The sequence below is a fragment of the Plasmodium yoelii genome (assembly GCF_900002385.2).
Source record: "Plasmodium yoelii strain 17X genome assembly, chromosome: 13".
NCBI classification, from domain to species: domain Eukaryota; phylum Apicomplexa; class Aconoidasida; order Haemosporida; family Plasmodiidae; genus Plasmodium; species Plasmodium yoelii.
This window is the reverse complement of record NC_036185.2, coordinates 978,527-1,002,845: the sequence shown is the minus strand read 5'-3', so window position 1 is coordinate 1,002,845 and position 24,319 is coordinate 978,527. Positions and strand designations below refer to the sequence as shown.

General features: G+C 22.5%; 6 protein-coding genes across 6 annotated transcripts; 3 read left to right on the top strand and 3 right to left on the bottom strand.

The window, feature by feature from the left end:
* Positions 1–79: 79 nt before the first annotated feature.
* On the bottom strand, positions 80–2,268 carry PY17X_1318800 (E3 SUMO-protein ligase NSE2, putative; the record flags this gene model as incomplete). The annotated part of the gene is made up of 11 exons (XM_022957067.1): positions 80–108; positions 239–303; positions 471–534; positions 626–660; positions 756–818; positions 1,036–1,160; positions 1,289–1,329; positions 1,461–1,526; positions 1,804–1,939; positions 2,048–2,089; positions 2,239–2,268. The coding sequence occupies 11 exons, from the start codon at positions 2,266–2,268 to the stop codon at positions 80–82; spliced, it is 696 nt and encodes a 231-aa protein (XP_022813547.1).
* Positions 2,269–6,188: 3,920 nt separating this feature from the next.
* Positions 6,189–10,223, top strand: PY17X_1318700 (conserved Plasmodium protein, unknown function; the record flags this gene model as incomplete). Its single annotated transcript, XM_720708.2, has 1 exon — positions 6,189–10,223. One exon carries the CDS (start codon positions 6,189–6,191, stop codon positions 10,221–10,223), a length of 4,035 nt encoding a protein of 1,344 aa, XP_725801.2.
* Positions 10,224–11,403: 1,180 nt separating this feature from the next.
* On the bottom strand, positions 11,404–13,902 carry PY17X_1318600 (elongation factor 2, putative; the record flags this gene model as incomplete). The annotated part of the gene is made up of 1 exon (XM_720710.1): positions 11,404–13,902. One exon carries the CDS (start codon positions 13,900–13,902, stop codon positions 11,404–11,406), a length of 2,499 nt encoding a protein of 832 aa, XP_725803.1.
* Positions 13,903–17,030: 3,128 nt separating this feature from the next.
* PY17X_1318500 (conserved Plasmodium protein, unknown function) lies at positions 17,031–19,418 on the top strand (the record flags this gene model as incomplete). The annotated part of the gene is made up of 1 exon (XM_720711.2): positions 17,031–19,418. One exon carries the CDS (start codon positions 17,031–17,033, stop codon positions 19,416–19,418), a length of 2,388 nt encoding a protein of 795 aa, XP_725804.2.
* A 404-nt stretch (positions 19,419–19,822) lies between these two features.
* PY17X_1318400 (acetyl-CoA acetyltransferase, putative) lies at positions 19,823–21,378 on the bottom strand (the record flags this gene model as incomplete). The annotated part of the gene is made up of 3 exons (XM_724739.1): positions 19,823–20,781; positions 21,009–21,140; positions 21,276–21,378. The coding sequence occupies 3 exons, from the start codon at positions 21,376–21,378 to the stop codon at positions 19,823–19,825; spliced, it is 1,194 nt and encodes a 397-aa protein (XP_729832.1).
* Positions 21,379–22,332: 954 nt separating this feature from the next.
* PY17X_1318300 (conserved protein, unknown function) lies at positions 22,333–23,733 on the top strand (the record flags this gene model as incomplete). Its single annotated transcript, XM_724738.3, has 1 exon — positions 22,333–23,733. The coding sequence occupies one exon, from the start codon at positions 22,333–22,335 to the stop codon at positions 23,731–23,733; it is 1,401 nt and encodes a 466-aa protein (XP_729831.3).
* Between the last annotated feature and the right edge of the window lie 586 nt (positions 23,734–24,319).

The following is a 24,319-nucleotide window of genomic DNA, read 5'->3' as shown; positions in this document are numbered from 1 at the left end:
TTAAAATAAAATAAAATTATAATATAATTTTACAAAGGAGAAAAATAATTTGATTTTAAAGAAAAAATTTATTGTTTTATTATTCCACAAAATTGAAACCTTTATCCTCTAAAAAAACGAAAGAAACAAAAAAAAAATGTATGAGATATTACTAATGTTATATAAACACATATACAAATGAGATATTCAAGTGTTTTCACAATAAATAATGTATTTTCATGAATTTATTTTTGTAAACCATCATTCCGAAGCTTTACGAAATATTCTTTTGCTTCTGTGATATTATCTCTAAACTTCATAAACCTACATTAAAATGTATGCATATTTTATATATTAAAATGTAAAGATTCATTCTCTATATTATGATTTATAAAATACAAAATTTCAAATTTAGACAATAAAAATTAGATGTATAAAAAGAAAGTAAAAAAAGTCAAAGATATTTATCGTGATACGTGTATGCATATAACCTTGAGTGATGAAGAAGCTCATAATCGGGGTGCAAGCTATTTCTATAGACTTTTTTTTTACAAGCTGTAAAATATATGTACTCATAGATATATGTTTTATAAATATGACAAATAAAAAAGTAAAAGATATATACTAATAAATTAATTATTATTACCGGCTATTGGACATTCTATTGTGTCTTTATTTTGTCTAAATATGATATATAAAAATATGAAAATGATAAATGTAATTGGATTAAATTTCTTTTATTTTATAATATTTTAAAGAATTCTTTTTATTTTTACATTAATCTAAGAATAAAGGAATTTTCAAAGGTGTGCACACATGCCTTTCTATTTTTGCTAAATCTGAAGTGTTTTAAAAGGCGTTAAAAATATATTTATACTATGTTGTATACTTGTGAAAATATTTAACATAAATAATGTGTGGTGTTTAACAAGTGTAATATAAAATACTTGTAAATTGTTATCATATATACTATATTTTAATTGAAGGATTTTATGTATTCATGAATACCCATATAGATAAAACATATGTGCATATAATAAGGAAAAACAAATTTACCTTTGTGTAACAGGGTTTTCAAAGGGCATTTGTGATATTGGACATTTGGTAGGGAATGCGCCAATTTCTTCATCGACTACTAATTCATCCTCATCATCATCTTCTTTTTGGCTTTTTAAATGGAACTAAACGTTTTTAAATACATAAATAAATAGAATAAAAAGGTTATATGAATTTAAATCTGTGCTCTAAAACACACATTTGATGTGTTCATATATAAATATTCTTTGTGTAATATTTTTTTAATGAGTACCCTTGCTAGTCGAGAAATGTCCTTTTCGTCTGTTTGATTCCCTAAGGTTAGCATTAATAAAAACATACATATATATATTGACATATTAAATCGATTATTTAAAGGGGAAAATGTAAAAATAAGACAAGCATGAGTTTTTTTCATAATAAAAGCATAACATTCTTTTGCTAACCTTGTAGTTTTAGTTTTACATATTTATTTACTAGTTTTAAAAAATGTGAATCAATATTTATATCATCTATATTTTGTAAAAAAATAAATTAAATTATGGTATTATAATGTTTATAAATCATGAAAAGGGAATAGTGCACAATTTTATAATTAGAATAATATTTGCTTCATAAAAGAACTTATACTTTAGTATATTTTGAAAATTTAGTACCTGATCCTGTAAAAAATTGTTAAAAATATATGGAATATAATATTGAAATGACATAATAATATAAATTTATGGCATTCAAAAAAACACATCAAAATTTTCATTTTATTTTAATGGAATGTTTCTGTAAACGTACGGAAATATTTAATGGAAAACAAAATGTTGTATAAGCTTTTTTGTAAATGGCTGTGATATTTTATTATATCATTAGATGGTGTATATTCTTCTTCATATCTTTCTAAACTATCCCAAACATCTTTAAAATATGGGGTCTATAATAAAAAGCAAAAATACAAACATAAAAGTAATTTAAAGGTTGTAATGGTTCTAAAGATATAAAATAAATGTACTATTTTTTATATCGTCTTTTTTTCGTATACTTCATCATCATGTGATGTCATGTCATCTCCATTTCCATTTGCCTAAAAATGTATAATATATATATTGTAATTTGGAAATTAATGATATGGTAACATACGCCTATTATATTTAAAAATAAAATAATTTGAATCATATTCTTTATAAGCGCCGTATTATTATTATCATTATTATTATTTTAAGGAAGGTATACATTTTTAGGGGAATCATCTTGATAATGCATTACGGTCTATATTGTTATCAGATTTTATTATAAATTTTGCATTAATGCAAGTTTTATTAAAACTATGAATGCTTAATTTAATTTAAGATTAATATAAACATTTTTTCCTTAGCTAATAATGTAAAGCATTAATATTCAATATTATTAAAATAAGAATGATTATCCAGTTTGAAAATATGTTTAAATTCGAGCATGTGTGCATGTATTAATATAATTCGATTTTTTGGGGTATTCATTACAATAAAATTAACTTGTACAGAATGAAATAATTAATTTTTGGTAATATTACAGAAAATATATTTATTTTAAAGTTTACATAAACATACTACAAATGAAAAAAAAATTTATAAGAATTATGCTATTCTGAATGTATTAGTGTATATTTTTATTTTATTATATATCATACATATATACATATTTTAACCAAGTAGACGAAATATTTGTATACATAATTTAGGTTAAAAATACATGTTTATTGTAAATAATTTTGAACTTAACATATATTCATATAAATTTATAAAAAACCATAGTTAAACAACATATAATTCCATGATACGATAATAGAGCAAATTAAATAATTTTTCATAAAAAGTTTCATTTTCACTATATTATATCAATACATGTGTTTGTTTCCCCTTAAAATATAATAAGTATAGTTTTATTTACACAATATACAACTATAATGAATATATCGTTTTAATTATTATAGCAAAACATGTGGAAAATAATTATAATGTAACTCCCTGAATGTATTTTTTTTATTATATTTTCCTTTTTACCCATAAGTTTATTAATATATAAATTTTTGTTTTTATTCTTTAAATATGGTCAGTATAATTTTATTTTTCAAATATATGTTTTTATTTCATTTTAATTCATAAAGTCTTAGTTGCACAGTAGCGAGAAAAGAACGATTATATACAGAATGACAATAAATTAGTCAAAAATATATTACAGAAAATTATAAATGTTATAATTTTTTATTATATTGATATTTAAATAGTACTACATATACCCAAAAGCTTAAAGAATGAAATAACATATAATGTTTTTTGTCTTACACAAGAGAAAAAAATGCTTTTTATATTTTAACTTAACTAATTCTTTGAGGCATATTTCTTATTGCATTACTATAATGCTTTTTATAATACAATATATTTTTATACAAATTTTATTAATAATATATAAAAATGAAAAAAACACTTTTGAGATACCTCGAATGTGTAAGATAAGATGAATTCTAAAATAATAAAGAATTATTTACTAATATTCATCGATTTTAGGAAATTATGATTGAAACATTAATTGATTTAAAATTATCTTATTTTGTGTCTTCAAATTTTTTTTTTATGAAAGATTTTAAAAAAATATAATTGTAAAAGATTAGTTACTGCTTTATATTATAAAATAAACGAATGAAATAAATTAAAATGAAAAAATTGTTTTTATATATGAATAATGTATAATTTTACTTTTATTTTGTAACATTATAATATTTAAAAAAAATCACATTTTTATATAAAACATATTTAAAGAACAACATGCATGTTATTATTTATGTCTTACTAATAAGGGGATAATAACCCACATACATATGCATGCACATGTGAATGGATATAAATACATGTTTATAAAAATTTAAACAATAAGCCTACATTTTTATAAATTAGTTGAATGTTTTTATTGTGTATAGAAACGTGAGAAATAAAACCATATATATAATACATCTGATGTGTTCAATACAATTTATATATACATATGTGAATTTATCGTAATATTTTTTTTGCGTGTGCATATTTATTCAAATGTATGCAATTGCGAAACAAATATAAATCAATAAATTTTGAAGTTTATTATTTTATTTATTTTATTTTAATATCTTAAACGGTTTTATATAATTACAAATGTTAAAACAACGCCTTTTAAATAATAGTTCCTTATTATATATAATATTCTTATGTATAAAACTCAGGGTTATATACACATGTTATTATTTAATATTATAATGAATGCATCAAAACACCATCAAATTAAAAAAGCTATAATATTATTTGAGCATATTAAAACACAGTTGGGGTACATATCTATAACCTATGGTATATACATTTATTAAATAATATAAGAATAGTATAAAGACTGTTATTGTAGAGGATTATACTCAGATGTAAATAAAAACCTCTTTTATTATTTACACCTATTACAATAAGATGTCTTAATATAAAAGAGTTCTCAACATATCGTAAAAAAAAAAAAAAAACATTTTAAAATATAACTAATTGTTTATTGGATAACTAAGCAATGTATTTGTAAGTTGAGCGTAATATGTTAAATAAGAAAGTATGGAATGTAATCGATATATGCGTTATACAATTTTTTTTAATTTAATAGAAATATTTATATTAGCTTAATCATGTACACATGGTTATACTCATTTAAATCCCATTCTTATTTTTTTATTTATAAGATTAATATTATTATTATGCTATCATATATAACTGACAATGTTGTCAATGATTTACCACTTAAACGTGTTAAGGAATTATTTATATATTATATTAAAATGTAGCCATTTTTAATACGAATTATATTATTCAGAGCAATAGAACAATCATTTTCTGCTCTTATATTTTTTATCATTCTTTATTGAGTTTTTATAAATTTTTAGTTAGTTTAATTTATTAATTTTTGTAGAAAAAATAAACGAAAGGGTAATTTTTATAATTTTTTTATATGTAATTAACTATATAATTTTTATATTAAATAAATAAATTATATATTTAATATAATGATGCCAAAGAAAAAAAAACTTCAAAAACAGAAAAGTAAATATGCGCAATTAGCAACGAAGAAACGTTTCGAGAAATTATAGGACTTTTCTTATAGCATAAAAGCAGGTAATAAAAATATATATAATTTTTTTTACTTTATTTGTACATAAAAAATCATAAATCCTATGTAATATTATTTAGTATAGCAATTTTTATTCATATTTAATATTAAATAGTATATATATTATAAAATATATAATACCATTATTAGGTCCGTAATATATATTATTTTTTAGGAGTACATAATAAATGCTTGCATATTTTTTCTAATTATATTTATTAGCTTTTATTGTAATATTAAAAATTGCCTAAAAAAAACTAAAAAAACATGTATTTTTTAGACCATATATATATAGAATTACTAAATATTTTTAAAGAGTTAATAGTCGTCATTTGTAGAATAATATATATAATATGTAATGTACCGTTTTTTTATATAATTAATGTTATATATATATAATATATATAATTAATAGTAAGCATAGAATGCTTCTTTATTATAATTAATAAATTTATATCAATATACTATTTTTTATTAATAACAATACAAATTTGTATTATTCAAGGGAATATAAAATACCGAATATATATATATATATATGTATATATATATATATATAATATATATATATGTATATTTGTTGTATATATGCATATTGTTCTTTCCGCATAGTACTTAAAATTTTGTTATTTTGAATTTTTTGTTTTTACTGATTATATTGTAAGATAACAGCATATTATTTAATTTGTGCAAAATTATATTAAAATACATATAATTTGAACGATAGCTATTTGTATTGTTGTATATATTTTATTTATAACATATATTTCAGATTTTGTAATTGTTTTTTGTCCAGTATATGTGCATATATTAATATAGATATATATATATATATTTTTTTTAATTGGTAGAATAGATATAAATACGCACATAGATATATTTATAATTAAATTTGAATATATATTCTCTTACGAAAATAATGGTTATATTATATTCCCGATTTTTTATATATACAAATTTGAAGAAGAAACAAATGCCTTCTTAGGTAACATATGAAATAGATCAACACCACGAAATAATATAATAGTAAAATGTTTTTTAAAAACATATTGAGAAATACCAATGAAAATGAAAACAATAATGACACTAATACTAAAGATAATGTAGTGAAAGACATGTCATATACTATAAATAAGATGAATAGCAATTTAAATATGACTGAATTTAAGGAAAATGTCGAAATTTCCTACTTAAATAATTTTAATAATCAGAATAATAGTAATGATAACTTAATGAATGGTAATAATAATTATTCAACTAATGAACACATAATTAATAATAAAACTGACAATGAACCGAACCAAAATTTCTCAGATGAAAAAAACGAAATAAATAATTTAAATGAAAATATAAATATAAACCCGGATAAAAGTAATGATATAGAAATAAATAATTGTTCAGAGGGTCAAAAGGTACTAAATAATGTCATAAATCCAATTCCAAAAAAACGAGGAAGAAAAAAACGAGGAGAAATAGCTCCAAATAATAATGATTTAAATGTTCAACTTGCGAAAAGAGTGAGTGTAAAAAATTCTAAATACCACTCATTTATAGAACAAGAAGTAGGTAAAAAAAGAAGAGGCCGAAAAGGTAATAATAGTTATGAAAATGATATCAAAGGAAATGAAGGTATGTTTTTTAATTCGAGTATGAATAATTTTGAAAACATGCAAAACATCGATAATGACCATAATATGCTTAATTTAAATGTCGATGATAATAACATCAATAATAATGACAAAAATAATATTAATAATTATTATATGTATGACAGACCTCCATATTATTATTGTGATGTTATGGGAAAGGATGGTATTATTCAACCTTCTGAATCAACGTTAAATGATTATCAAAATGTATATGGAAATGATTTTATAAATAATAATTTATATAATGGTATGCAAACAGATCAAATTAATTATAATTATTATTTAATGGATAATAATAAACAGGAAAATCCTATGTTTTGTCATGAAAATATGATACCTAACGATGTTATGAACACAAACAATCCCACTAATACTAATACTGTAGTAGAAGTAAAGCGTAGAGGTCGAAAGAAAAAAATAAAAAATGAAAATATATTGAATAATAATAATTTTGTTAACAATAGCAATCTTGGGGATTCTATTGAGTTAGGTGATAATTTGAATAATGGAAATTCTTTAAATGGTCAATGTAATCTTCCAATTATTGAAAAAAAAAAGAGGGGAAGAAAAAAGAAAAACGTAAATAATACAATAAATTCTGTGACAGGTTTAAATATAAAAGAAAATGGTATGGAACCTAAAAATGAGAGAATCATTGATACTAGTACCAATCCTATGCATGGGCTCCAAATTAATAATATGGGAATTGGTGATATTAAGAATGAAAATACCCAAGTGTTACAATTTTCCTCTAACTATAACAACAATAATAGTAACATTTTAGTCGATTATAATAGGCAATCAAATGGTCTAAATTTTCAAAGAGAAAATATTGATAAAGGTAATGTTGATAATACAAATAATAATTATATAATAAAACATAATGGGGAATACACTATTCAGAATAAAGATGAAGTTGAAAATCCGAATTTTGAATTTACAAATAATAATAATTTTTTAAAAAAAAGAAAATATACAAAAAGAAAACATAAAGATAGAAGAAGCAACGATGGGAATAAAAATTCTAGAAATGAAATGTCAAAGTATGTTTCAATTTATAATAATTCAGTTAATGACAAAAATAATACCATTCATAATGCATCTAATGTTTCAAGAGAAATTGAAAATAATATATATGTTAATAATAAAAACAAAGAAATTAAAACAAATAATAACAAAACACTCACAAATGAACCCTATCAAATTAAAGAAGAATTTATGAACAATGTTAATAGTATTAACACTGTTTTTAATTTTAATGAAGAATTTATTAATTTTTTAAAAAAAGTAAATAATTTTGATGATATAGATTATAATAGTATGCTATCCTTTTTAGGTAATGTACAAAATAAGTTAACTATTTCCCTAAAAGATGAATATTCTACAGAAAGTTTTAATATTCATAACGTTGATCACACTATTTATGCTATGAAAAAAATTGTAGATATTCTAAATAATAATAACGAAATATTAAATAAGTTGAATCAATTAGAATATAAAATTTATTGTGATTATTATATTGCGAAAAATCAAAATCCAATTCAAGAATTGCATAATAATACAGATAACAATATAAACAAATTTTCTGAGACTGAGCATAAAGATGATAATCATAAAATTGTTATCGAAGATGAAAATGATGAACACAAATTAGAAAACTCAAAGGATAAAGAAATTTTAAACAATATAAATAATGAAAATGATTCTCACAATAATCCTGAATGTATTAAGAATAAGTTGTGCAACTTTAAATTGAATGAAGAAGAGAAAAACCAAACTAATGGATGTTTGGAGAGCAATCAAACAAGTAACAATAATTTAAAAGTAAATGATGATAGTGTAAAAATATGTGAAAGTGATAAAGAAAGAATATGTCAAGAAACAAATAATATAAAAGATGATGCACATAATAATAAAAAGGAAGAAACTTCAAACGAATACAATATAAATAAATTATATTTTAATAAAACTATTGATTTTATATGTAATGAATTAAATGAATTTATAAAAAGTACATTAAAAAATGAAAATATATTTTATTCTCTTTATTCGGATGGAAGATATCATAATGTATCTGAAAAAAGCTTATACAAAAATTATATATCTACTAAATTGTATAAGCATAATAATATTATTGATAGAAGCAAAATAGGAAGAAGAGAAAAAATTATTCTTAATAAGTTACATAAAAATGGAGAAATATGTGAGGATGTTATAAATAGAACATCAAAATATGTTGAAGAAAATGAACCCATGGAAGAAAAGGATCAATTATTGCTAGATCGTTACACTGAATTGTTCAGAAAAATGAACAATATAAGTAAAGATCATAGTAGTAGTTGTTATCAAATTAATAAGCTATACAATAATGATTATTGTGACGATTTAGAAAACTCATTAATAAAAGAGTGTGATGCTGATATAAACAAACACCATTATAATAATGGATTACAAATAGATCAACATACATTAATAAATAAAGATAATAATATGAATTTTCATAAAAATCATGAATATAATTCTTTATGCCCAAATTACGTAAATAATATAAATCATGATAATCATATGATGAGCAAAAATGAAGTAACCAGAAAAACAGATATGTTATATAAGTCACCAAATAATAGTACCAATATTAATAACTTTAGTCATATTGATATTAACAATTGCTCAACAGGGAATAGTATTGTGGAACATAATAAAGATGGTGAATCTGACGGAATGGGAACTTGTTATACTACACATGATAATGGTGTGAATATAATAAATGAACAATATAAGAAAAGCAATAATGGTCATAATAATGATAATTTATTTGAATGCCTTGAAGGAACAATTAATCAGGAAAGTATGGATGAAATGAATAAACTACACAATGCTGAAACAACAACAATTATATGTGATGATATAGAATATAAAAATAACCTTTTGGATAAAAAAGTTAATGGAAAAACAAATATTATTGATAATAATACGAAAAATGAAAGTAATGAAAACCAATGCTTATTAAACAACGGAAGTAATAATATAATTCCTATTAATGATAATAATGAATCTTGTAATTTGACACATATTTGCAATACCAATTCAGAAAATTTAGGTGATTCAAATATTTGTTGTAAAAATGATATGAATAATTTGAATATGGAGCAATGTGATTATAAAAAAAACTTACAATCCTTGTTAAAAGAAACGGTTAACTTTAGAGATGATAAACTCATGCAAATGAAAGTGAATAAATCACAGAAGGAAATGTTAAATTGTTTAAAAATGGTTTCAAAAATTAAACAAAAATTTTTTGATGAATGTACGCAAATGATAAATAATCAAATTTTTACTTTAGAAAAAAATTTTAGGATTCCTGATTGCTCCCTATCTATGCCATCAAATGAATTATGTTATAATACGAATAGCTAAATTTATCAAGTTATTAGAAGTTATTTCATTATTCAAATATATTTCTTCTCTATTTGTTAGCTTGTGCACCAATTCAATTGTTATTTTATTTATCAATATATTTGCTAATTCAATATCATGTTCTATATATTTTTATTTACACATTCATTATTTATTTATTTTTTTTTTTTTTTTGCGTTTTGTTTTTCTTTACCTTTATAATTCATGCAATTATTTTTACTTGTTTTGTAAATTTTAAATAGGCAATTTGATTATAAATTTAACTCATTAATAAATTTAAAAAAGTTGCGAGCGGCAATATTCACTTTTCATTTAAAGTAATCAGTGATATATTAATATATATGTATTGTAATACGATGCATTATATAAATATAGTATAAAATTCAAGGAAACGGGGAATAAAAAATATATGTAATATAACTACGACATTTCTCTTTATATTTTTAGTCATCATTTGTGCTGACAACATGTACGATTATGTAGAATATATCACCACGTACTCTCATATAATATATAGATAATTACATATATTATTTATTTTTTAAGAATGAGCAATATGCCAATTTATGATAACCTATTTAAATTGTGTTGCACTAATGCCCATAAAAGTACCCCCCAATAAGAGAATTGAAAATTGGTATAAAATTTTAAATTACAATAATGTGTGTACCACATTGAATAAGTAATACATTAAAATATTGGAATTATATTTTGTTCATTTTTAAAAGTTTTGAGTTTTAATATGCATACATGTAGCACATATATATGAAGTGAGATGTAAAACAATGCATTGTGTATCTTATTATATGAAGCGAAATGAATTTATAATATTATGTACATATTTCAGCTAAAATAAAAAAATATCCTAAAATAATATATACACTATTATATGCATCATGCATTTTTATGTATGCCAATAAATGACAATAATACTAATTTAGTAAATATATGTCAAGTTTTATTTACTGGACTACTACATGCAAGCATGCATGTGCAAAAATAAATCTCTGTGTGACTACAGATACATACATTAAGAATTACTATATTGCTGTATTTGTTTGTATTACATCGTTTTGATGTTTTTTTAGTAGACTACTATATAATTTTGATTTAAAACTTTCTCTTTTCTTAAACTCTGTGCTAAAAACAACCACAAATGATATTCAAATTTCAAAGCAGTTTATAATTTATCTAAGTAGTTATCCAATTGTGGCATTTCTACTTTGATACCTTTTCTTTCTCTAATGTTCATAATAATTTTATATGAATTTTTATTTGAATCAAAAGGATCATCATATAATACAGACCAGTGATCGAAGACACATTGTGGAAATGCTTGACCAGATGTAGCAGCACGTAATGCAGATGTGAAACCAAAAGATTCTGCGACAGGTAAATGTGCTTGTATTTTTAATAATGGTGTTCCTAATTTTTGGTCTTCAGATATAACAATACCTCTTCTTTTGTTTAAAACACTATATACACCACTAACAACATCTTGTGGACAACTAATATCGACAAGATATATTGGTTCTACTAATCTTGGTACTGCTGTTAATTCACATGCATATATACATTTTTTACAAGCGGGCATAATTTGACCTGCACCTCTGTGAATAGCATCAGCGTGCATATGAACATCTAACATTCTGAATTCACATCCTCTCATATTTTCTTCACATAACACACCTTCTTTTGATGCCCATTGGAAAGCAGCTACACAATGTACTTTAATTTCATTCATATATTGTATACCACTTGTATTATCTGTTAAAAGATTTGGACCAATAGTTTCTGGACCAAATGCCCATATTTTTAATGCTAAGTTCTTATCCCATTGATAATTACTGTGTAAGTAGTTTGCTCTAGTTTTGGGGTCATCTTTATCGGATACTTTACCTTTATCAATATCTTCTGGTAATCCTTCAGCCAATGGGTAAGCTTTCATAAATAGACGATTGTGTTTATTTGGTGATTTACCTAAACATGTAATTGTTGATTCTTCAGTAACAGTTTCTCTATATGAAACAACTGGGTCAGAAACAATAAAATCAATTTGTGCATATTCGTCTTTTAAATCTTTTAAGCAAATTTCAATGTGTAATTCACCACAACCAGATATAATATGTTCTCCAGATTCATCAGTAGTACATAAAACTAATGGATCAGATTTAGCTAATTTTTTAAGACCATCAACTAATTTTGGTAATTGTTTGCTATCCTTAGGTTTAACTGCAACACGGACGACAGGGGATACACTATATTTCATATCAGCAATGTTATGTGCTTCTTTAAATGTAGTAATTGTTCCTGATTTTACAATATATTGATCAACACCGACCAAACAACATGTATTACCACATGGTACATCTTGAACTTGTTCAGTATATCTACCCATCATTAATACAGTTCTTTGAATATTTTTTTCATATAAATCTGTTTTTTCTCCTGGTACATAATGTGGACCTTGGATTCTAACTTTTTGTCCTGTAGCGACTGTTCCTGAAAACACACGACCAAATGCATAAAATCGTCCCTTATCAGATGTCGGCACCATTTTTGATATATACATCATTAATGGTCCATTAGGATCACAATTACGTATAGCATTAGCTGCTTCATCATCCATGGGACCTTCATATAAATTTTCAACACGATATTTTTGTGCAGTTGCTGGGGATGGTAAATGAGTAACAATCATTTCTAATAAAGTATCTCCTGCTGGTAACCATAATTGCATAGCTTTTTTTAATAATTGTTTACCAGTTAATAATTTATCGTCTCCCTTTAATTCAACTCCGATGTTTTGTAACATCTTTGTGTATTTCTCTTTATCATCATTCATAATTGATTGACATAAGTTTAAGATTGGTTCCATAATAAATTGGCAAAAACCTCTTTTATATCCTTCTTGTTGATTTTTTGACCATTTTTTTGTTTTAGCATCGTAAAAACTGTTACCCCATAAACGTTGCATCATTTTACTTTTTTCAATACCGAATTTTTTGGAATATATTCTTGAGAAAGTTTCTAAAGTAAATGCCCAACCTTGTAAACCAGAACCAAAAGATACAGTACCTTTTTCGGGATATACTTGAATATCTCCCATTAATTTGTCAGTATATGTAGAAATGATAACATTTACACTTTCAATAGTTCTTGCAAAAGTTTGATAAATATCTTCAACTTCCATTTGTAATTCTAATAATGCTCTGTCAACTTTGTTAACATGTAATACTGGCTTAATTCTTTCTCCTAAAGCTTGATACAAAACAGTTTCTGTTTGTACACATACACCTTCAATAGTATCAACAACAACTAAAGCACCATCTGTAACTCTTAATGCTGCTGTAACTTCTGATGAAAAGTCAACGTGTCCTGGTGAATCAATTAAGTTGATAAGAAAAGGTTTTTTTCCTTCTCCATCTTCTAAATCATGTTCAAAATACATGGATATACCAGTTGACTTAATGGTAATACATCTTTCTTGTTCATCTGCTCGAGTATCAGTAAAACGAGCATCTCCTGCATGCTTACTAGATATAATACCTGCTTTTGATACCAAAGAATCTGTTAATGTTGATTTTCCGTGGTCGACATGTGCTATAACGGACATGTTCCTAATTTGTTTTGTTTTGTTCATGATCTCACGAACTTGATCTACTGTAAAGTTCACCATTTTGTTCTATTATTTTAAAATGAAAAAATATTTATATTTTTTTTTTATATTCTTAAAAATTTTGTTCAACTGTGTAAATACAGTATTATATATATTATTTTCCTATAATAATATATTGTTATATGTTTATTTTTTTTTTATATAATTCTTTACAAGTATGTAAAATAAAGTAATGGCATATCGTGTATAATTTAGTCATATAATACTTTGTTATTATATTTTCTATGACTCATATGCTCTACATGTATATATATTAATTAATTATTTTTTTTTAAATAAAGTTTTTTATAAAAAATATTTCATATCATAAATTTTAATTGTATTATTATGCATCAAAATATTTTATATATCTTTGTAAGCATATTTATGTATTAATAAATTTCCATACTCTTATAAATATATATAATTAATATATATGTGCTTAATATAATTCACTATTTTGTTTTGGTTTTTTTTTTTTTAATTTCAAAAATAATAGCAATGTTGTTTTATTATTCTACGTTTTTTTAATTTTGCATTAAAAAATATGCATATATAGTACGCATATTTAACACGTTTTTTTAGTTAGTGAGTATATATATATTCCGAACAAAAAAAAAAAATTAAGCTAAATTCATGCACAAATATATATATTAAACTGTATTCATTCTATATATATACTTAGTATGTTTTGTTTTTTTTAAGCTTAACAAATACATAATTATCACCAAAAGTGAAGCGTATACATTATAATAGGTTGTATGTAATATAATCCATTGATATGATATATGCATAATATTTTATAAATTATTCCTTATAAAAAAAAAAAAAAAAAATATTTGGGTAACCAATTTTACAAGCTCCTCGAAGTGCGTTAATATATTTATGCATATTCCTTTATATAGGTGGAAAAACTAATATTTTAAAGGATTATTTTTTATTATGTATAAAAAATAAATGTATTCTTTATATAGCTAAAAATTGTTTAATAAAGAAAAATATTGCTTGTAGTAAGTAGAGCGCTTGATATTTTATATTTTTTTTTCAAGTGATTGTACACATAGAAAACTATAGGCATCTATCAAAGGGGTATAAAAATATATTATATAATAATTTGTTAAAAAGCTTGAAATATATTATTTTTGTTTAAACTAGTTGAAATTTGCTAATTTTTTAAATGATTACACAATTTATTTGTATATATGTATTTCTTATTTTTTTTTAATATTATGCAATTTTAATAAAAGTGCGGATTTTATGATTAGAGAAAAGTAATAAAAATAATATAAAATTGGGATAACCAGTGTGAAATTAAAAATTGTGTTTTCTTAAACATTTACCATGTAGAGAATTTTATAAATGCATTTTACTTTATTATATTATTTTTTTTTTGGAAAACATATAATTATATATATAACCATTTAATAAGCCTGAGGAATTGCATATAGCCATAAACATTATATTATGTATACATCAATAACATATTTTGTGTGAGGAATTATAATAATTAATTTCTTTAAATAAAGGAAAAGTCAAAAGAAATAATAATGTTTCGAAAAATGTTTTATCATCCATTATTTTTTAAAATTTATTCATTATTTTATTATTATTATCATTGTGTTTTTGTGTGTGATGTTATACACAGTATTAATGCATCCTAGATACAATTTGTTTGAAAATGGAAAAAAATTAACCATCTATGTCAGTATGGGTAAAACAAAATACACAGCATTATAATAAGGGGACCACAACTAATATACCACTTATATATATATGCATAGGTGTTTAATTCTATAAATACGAATGTACTGTATATTCGTTATAAAATTGTCCTATTCAATATAGTATTAAGTATGGGATTAATGTATAGCGCATGTTTTAAATAGTATGTATATATATATGGAGAATATGTAATATATATTTTTATATGTGCTAAAGGTATTTCCTCTCTTTTCATATTTGTTAAATCTATAATATATATATTTTTATATTCTTTAAATATGGTTCCTTCATTAAAATGAAATATTCATAGACAGGTATATAATTTTGAAAATTATTAGTATTAAAGATTTTGTAGTATAAAAAATGTATTACGCATTCTTTTTATATACATTTCGAATTATGAAATCATGTGTAAGGGACGGAAAAAATGTTGGAAAATAGTATAAATGTTTATTCGGATTTTTAAAAAATATTTTGTATATTTTTATAGGTCCTTAATATTGTTTTATATATAATACATGCAAATATATGGGAAATATTATTCAAATGTAATAAGAATGTGAAATACAACATAAAATTTCATTATAGTAAAATATCAATATATTAGTAGGGATTAAATTGTTCGTTTTTAATTTATTTTTCCATGTTTTATATTTTATATATACTAAACATGTACACTATTATATTTTTAATTTTTTTATTCACATAATTTCCTGAGGTAATTTATTATTGAAATATTTACAAAAATGAAAATTTTTGAAAATAAAAAATGATGAAATATTTTCGTTTTATTTGATAATACCAAAATGCTTCATAAAGTTAAATAAATCATTTTTGAATTTTTATATAGAAAAAAATATAAAAAATATATAAATAACAGCTATAACAATGATGGTAATATTAATCATGCAAGCTTAATTTTATTTTTTTTTGTTAAAAAATAGCAGTAATATTAGTAATGATAAAATATTTTATCATTCAATGTAATAGTCTTTTAATAGCAAATATTTTTTTTTTTTGTAAACAAATTTAACTCATGACCGCCAAAGATAGCAAGTTTATTAGTTACATAAACAAATAATCGAGGAAGAGATTGAAAAATCGATATATAATACATATTCATATAAAGGGATGAATAAAATTTCCATAGAATAAAAATTTATAAATAGAAAACTGCAAATAACATATCGAGAGAAGTTTTGAAGGTATTCTGAGTTATCCATATTTATATATATTAAATAACCCCCCCCAAAATGTGTGAAATTCGTAAAATCAATAGCATTCATTGAATTAAAGCAAACAAAAAAAGCTGCGCACAAATAAAAGATAAACATAATACTCTAACCACGATAAATGCTAAACGAAAACAAATAAGACGCTTTTCAAAAATAAAAAAAATACTTTAAAATTGATAGTTTAGAGAAAATATGTTTTCTCTATTAAAGTCTTATTTTTCTAATTCTGGAAATCAGAAAGAATTGAGAATTTTAATTATTGGTGAAGGCGGTTCAGGAAAGACAAGTTTATTTAATCTAATAGCAAATTATCACAATAAAAGTAAATATGATATAATAAATACACAATATTTAATAAATGGTAATAATGGTAGTTGCCCGCTTGGGTTTAATACAAAAAAAATATGTGTAAATAAAAGGAATTTACAAATATATGATATAGAAGGAACCGAAACCAATACTATAAATATTCATGATTGCTATTATGATGATACGGATGTTATATTTTATGTAATTGATGCAAAATGTGAATGTAACATATTTAAATTGATTATATACTTATGTTATCTATGTACAAATGGAATTAATAGCATAAAAAAAAAACAAAAAAGGAAAAAGGAAACAGAAGAATGTCAAGATGAAAAAAATGGTGTAGAAGATGATAAGGTATTTATAAAACCAATTATTATATTGGCAAATAAATCAGAAGAATTCTCATATTATTCTTCACCTTGCATATACAATTATATAAGGTCTTTAGATATATATGAAAATGAAAAGTTTAAGAATTTTTTTTTATCGAATGATAATATATATTTAAATGATTATTTATGTTTATTATATAAAAGGGTAGTTGAATTATTTATTGTAAATAATACTCCACTGGAAAAGTTTATATTAAAAGAAAATGACGAAAAAAGTGAAATTAAAAAAGAAGCTATGATAAATAAATTCAATAAAATTATAAATAATATCAAGCTTAATAATAAAAGTTTTATATCTAGCGACGAGTTGGAAAATAATGAAATATTGTCAAACATTATGAAAGATATAATTAATAAACAAATAAATAATTATAAGCATGTATCATTAGAAGTATATAATATTAGTGTATTAAAAAATAAAGGAGTATATGATGTTATTGAAACAGTTTTTTTAAAATATTGCGAAAAAAATACGAATACAAATGAAACAAGGATTCATGATGTTAATTCTAATAATGTAAATATAACGAAAAGCAATCAAAATTATAAAAAATTAGATGGAAATCCTTTTGTAGCATCAAATTCACTTATGAATAGTAATGTAAATCAAAAAAATGAAACATTATTTGAATATAAAAATAATTTAAATGAACAAAAACATACATATGGGAATGATGCATATAAAACTGATCACGCAAACACTCAAAAAATGGATAATAAAAAAGAACTAGATATGAATCCACATAATAATAGTAGTAATAAGTTATCCAGTTTATATAATGAAAATAATTCAAATGTTTATAATAGTGTAATATACTATAAAAATAAATCAAAAAAACTAAATTTTTATGGAAACAATAAAGAATGTATACTATACGAAAATAATAAACACGCAGTTAACATATTTATAGAACATATACAACATACATGTTTTGGAAAAAATACATATGAAAATATTGCTGATAGCATAAATTTTTTTAATATGAAAAATAAAGAATTAAAAGATGAAATTCTTGCATCCGATGAAATAGAAAAACACGAAAAAAATACATGTACAAAACAATTACAGGATTCTGGATATAGCGATATTCCTATTTATGAGAAAATGGAGACAATAGATGATGAAAATTTGGTTATTCCTAAAGAATATAGCCAAGAAAAATCATTATTTTGTGAAAAAAAAGAAAATATGGAGAACTATTCAATTGATAAAGCTGAAAATAGAGACACAGAAATGGAAGAAAAACTGTCTTCTTTAAATGAACCAGAAAATGAAAAAATATATATTAACAGTTCTGAAACGATGGAAATTAAGAATGATAATGATGATACATTATATGATGGAAGATCACGGTTTTTGGAGAAAGGAATAAATCAAAATGATTATAAGAATTTGTTACATATTGAAACAAAAGACGAAACAGATTTTCTCAATGGAGGCGATGAAAACAATTCTTCTTTTGAAATGGATAAATCAAATTATGATGATAATAAAATTGAGCATAAAAATAAAAAAAATGAAAGAATAAAAAATTCATCTGAAGATGTAATAACATATAAAGAATCTTTAAGTTTTGAAAATTGCACGAATAATATTTCTTATACTGATTATTCTTCAAATGAAGAAAATGGTAACAACCATTTTACCCAACCTCAGAATGAATTTAAAGAAAACATAAATAAAGGGGAAGACACCCAAAATTATGTATATAAATCAAAAATTAATAAAAAAAGATATTCATGTATCAAAAAAAAAAAAAAAGAAACATTTTTGCATAATGCAAATTCCAATGATGCAGGGTCATATTCTAGTGATTCACTTGAAGATACTAATTTGATGAATGTTATGTGCATTGATTCGCTGAAAGAAATTTAAGTATAATAAAAAAGAAAAACTATATGCCTATATTTTTCATATTTGCATATTGTTAATATAAACTATAGTAACTTTTTTGTAATATCATTTTTATGTCTAATTTTTATTTGATTTCATTAATTTGTTTATTTACTCGTTTTTTTTTGTATATATTTATATTTTATGATCAAATACAATCATATTACCCCAAACATTCGTACATGATCAATTATATGATCATTTATTATTCAAATATGCAAATTAGCATATAATATAGTTTAAGTGTTAAACAAAAATATTAAAATGTACCAAAATATAAAAATATGTGTTCTCATATAAGTAGATATAATGACAAAAAAAAACAAGAATATATAAATAATATACAAAATATTCAATCATTTAATTATATAAACAAAACATGGTGATTACACATTTTCCACGACAACTGATGTCGCAGAACCTAAATAATTATTTATAGATGCGCAACCAAATTTCATATCAAAATTCTTTAATATAGTTATTAATGATATAAGAATTCTTGAACCTGATACAGCAGTTGGATGTCCCAATGATAAAGCTCCTCCATTAATATTTACATTAGACATATCTATACCCAAATTTTTAACATTAAAAATAACATCTAATGCTGAAGATTCATTAATTTCATAATAATCAACAAAAGATTTATTAATTTTTTTTAAGCATTTTAATATAGAATAGGAAATACTTAAAGGAGAATCACATGGTTGTACAGAAGCATTGTCATAAGCTACAATTTCTACTAATGGATTTAAACCAAGCTCATTAATTTTGTCTTCACTCATTAAAACTATTGAACATGCACCATCAGCAAATGGAGCTATATTATAATTTGTAATAATACTTTCGTTACTTAAATTACAAATATTATCAATATTACATTTTTTATATATTTCATCAGTGTCAATAACTATTTTTTCGTATTCTAATGTATTTTTTTTTTTTTGAATTATTAAAGGAAATATTTCTTGTGGTATTAAATTTTCACTATATGCATTTGCTGCTCTTTTATATGAATTTATAACATAATTATCTAAGTCAATTCTTGGAATTTTATGTTTTTTACAAAATAATTCCATATTATTATTTTTTTTTAATTCTTTATTATTTGATATATATTCATATCCATCATGTATTACACTATCATTAAAAGTAACATTCCCTAATTTGCATGTTTCTGTTCTTAATTTTTTCAAAAAAAATGAACTTTGAGACATTGATTCCATTGATCCAACAACACAGACATCTTTTCCTGATTTTATTAAATCATATCCTAAGGTCACTGAATCTAATCCACTACAACACAAATTATTAATAAGATGTGTTTTGGCATTCATGTTAATACCTAAGAGAGGATAAAAATTGAGCCGCAAAAAATACGATTATAATTGGATTTATATATATGCTTAAATATGTTAGGTGGAAATAATAAATATGAATATTATGTATGCTGATAAATGATGCCAACAACATATAAAAGCACACACATATGTGACAAAACCTGGTAAAATACATATACAGACATCCTAATGAAAATGTCAATTTGTTATAAAAAAACATATACAATCGCACCTGTAGAAACAAGAATTTTTTGAAGAGGTAAAGGTCCACATCCACTAGAAAATGATTGCCCAAAAATTACACAATCAACTATGTCTTTTTCTATTTGACTTCTTTCTAGTGATTTTAATATTGTGGGTATAGCTGTGTCGAAAAAAAAAATGGAAAATAAGCAAATAAGTAAAATAATTAATATGCATTAATATGGACAACAATAAAAAAAATATCTATAAGTAAAAAAATATAATTTTTTAGTGCTATTTTTTTATTTTTTAAAACCTAATTTATGAACGGGTATTTGAGAAAGTGTTCCACATAAAGAACCTATAGGGGTTCGAGCATAACCCGCAACAAAAACTTTTTTAACATTATTTGCTATCATTGTTATGTTCCCTTATAGTTCGCATTTTTCTTGATATATAATTTTGATAGCAACTTTGGAAACATATTAGATTAATCTATTACAATGAGAACATTTCTTAAATAAATTAATATGAATGTACATATATACTTATAAGGAGTATATTGTGTATATGTAAAATCAATAATGTATAATAAATCGAGTAGTTATGTAATAACTTTTATTTGGTTCATGCTATATTATATGAATATTTTTTTTCTAAAAAATAACAGATTGCATCATTACTATATATTTGCATTATAAAAAATGTAAAATAATAATAATAATTTTACAAACTAATTGAATTTCATAATGTTATATATAAAAAAAGAATTAATATACATTTTATAATACGATATTAAAAAAAAAATAATAATCACCACAACACACAATCTATAAAAGAATCGATAGTTGAGCATTTTCTAAAATTATCCTTTTTATTGATACATGTAGAACACAATTAAAATAAGCAGGTATCTCAAAAAATGTTAAGGTGAAAGAAAAAATTTCAAAATATAACGGGCAACAGGAAACAAAATTATTATGTGTACATTTAAATAAATAAATATATATTTATTTACGAAATAAAAATAGTATGTATATATTGCAGTAATTTTTGTTTATAGTATTCTTTCTAGCAAATTGGAGATGCAAAATGTTTTATAAGAAGTTGAGCAACTGCTGTTTTTGCTTTTCTATTTAGAAGAAAAATAAATATGCGTATAATACACAATATTCTATATTATATATACTTATGACTTATTTTTTTTAAAATAAATGAATGTAATGACAAGCTAACCCCAGATTGAATATTCATGATGGATCTTTCGAAAGAATAATAACAAGAAAAAAAACAAAAAAAAGAAGGGAAAGCACAGAACATACAAAAACGTATGATTAATAAAAAGAAAAAATAAAGAAAAAGGAAAGTGAAAAATGTTCAGAAGCTTGGCTTTAAGATGCAAAAATAAAACTAAAGGGCAACTAAAATGGAAAATTAACGAAAATAATGTCGAATATAAAAATTTAAAAATAAAATGGGATGACAAAAATATAGATTTACAAATATGTGATTTATTACCAACCAATAAAAGTAATATAGAATTATTAGAACTTAAAAATATGAATATAATAAAAGATATTAAAAAAACGAAATTTGATTGTGTAATTTTTGGAATTGGATATGTTGATTATGATAAAATATTAAAGTCTTTTAATAGAGCTGATTTAGTTCAAAGGAAAACTATAGATTCGGTACATGCTAATTTAAAAAAGGTTAATGGACAGTATATATCAATAATACAACAATGCCTTCTTTTAAATATTCCACACTTTTGTTTAGGAAGAGATAGGCTAACAGAACTTACAAGTATTGGTGCAGCTATATTTAATAACCCCAAGGAAATACTTTCTTTGTTATATTATTTTCTTGTGAATAGCGATAAAAACGATAAAAACGATAAAAACGATAAAAACGATAAAAACGATAAAAACGATAAAAACGATAAAAACGATAAAAACGATAAAAACGATAAAAACGATAAAAACGATAAAAACAATATTCAACCAAATAATAATCTTGAAATTAAAAAAGATGAAGATGAATACAATTTACAAAATAATTCTCCAAATTTTTACAATGCTCTTGTTCAAGAGAATGCTCTATATTTAATATACAATTTTCATGCAACTTTGCTAAGAATATTACGATCAAAATATTATATACCTCCATATATGACATCCTCCAATAATATCGGAAATAAAGAACAAAATGAAGCTCATTTAAAAAAAAATTTTTTTTCTTTTTTCAATGAAACTACATATGATATAATAAATAATTTGAGAAACACAATAAGAAAATCTGGATTATATTCAGAATTTGAAATACCACAAGGGAAAAAGGATATTAATATTTTAATAATTTGTGATAGCATATGTGTAGACTATTTTTACAATTATATAAAAAAAAATTTTAATCATTGGTGTAATATAAGCCCATTCTACAACGAATTATATACATTAGAAAAAAAAAATACATATAAATTTGTATTAGCATTATTTTTATTTATAATTGCGCCAGTTGCATGGACATTGACTTTTTTAATAAAATATGGTTATGAATTCTGGGTAGAATATTTTACAAAAGGAAAAGCTATAACAGTTGGGGGAAATCCATTTTTTGAAAATTCAAGATTAATTGATATCAATGAAATTGATAATAATCCAGAAATTAATGATAATTTTGTTAATTCAATAAACAAAAAAAATGTACAATTTGAAACTGTTAGTGCATTGGGTGGTTTAATGCAATGGTTTAAAAATAAAAGTCGAGATTAGTTTTTTTTTTTCACGTCAGATTAATGCAAAAACTATATATGTATTATATATATTTATACATATTTTTTATGTACACACATGTGTGTAAACTATATGGTATTTATTGTAGAGTCGGGTATTGTAAAATTTATTTAAAGGTTCATATTTTTATGGGAATATAAGGCATGTGTATGACATGTACTTACATAGCTATGTCATTTATCCCTATAGTTATATACATTTTTTTTTAACACTAACTATTAACACCTGTTTTTTTATTATTTGATTTTAACAATTATTATAGTTATATTTGAAACAAAAAAAATTAAATTAAATTAAATTATAAGGCAATATAAGTAAAGATATGGAAATAATAATATGAGATATACTTATTCAAATATAAAGAATTTGTCATTATCATAATTATTATTTTGACTATATACATACCCATATTTTGGGAATATTAGATAAAAATAAACAAACGAAAAATTACGACTGCATTATGCTGTGTATCAAAAAATACAATAATAATAAAATCATAAAATAATAATAAAGTGAACATAAAATGAATTTGCACTTTCCAAAGGTGCATAAGATTTTCACGGGT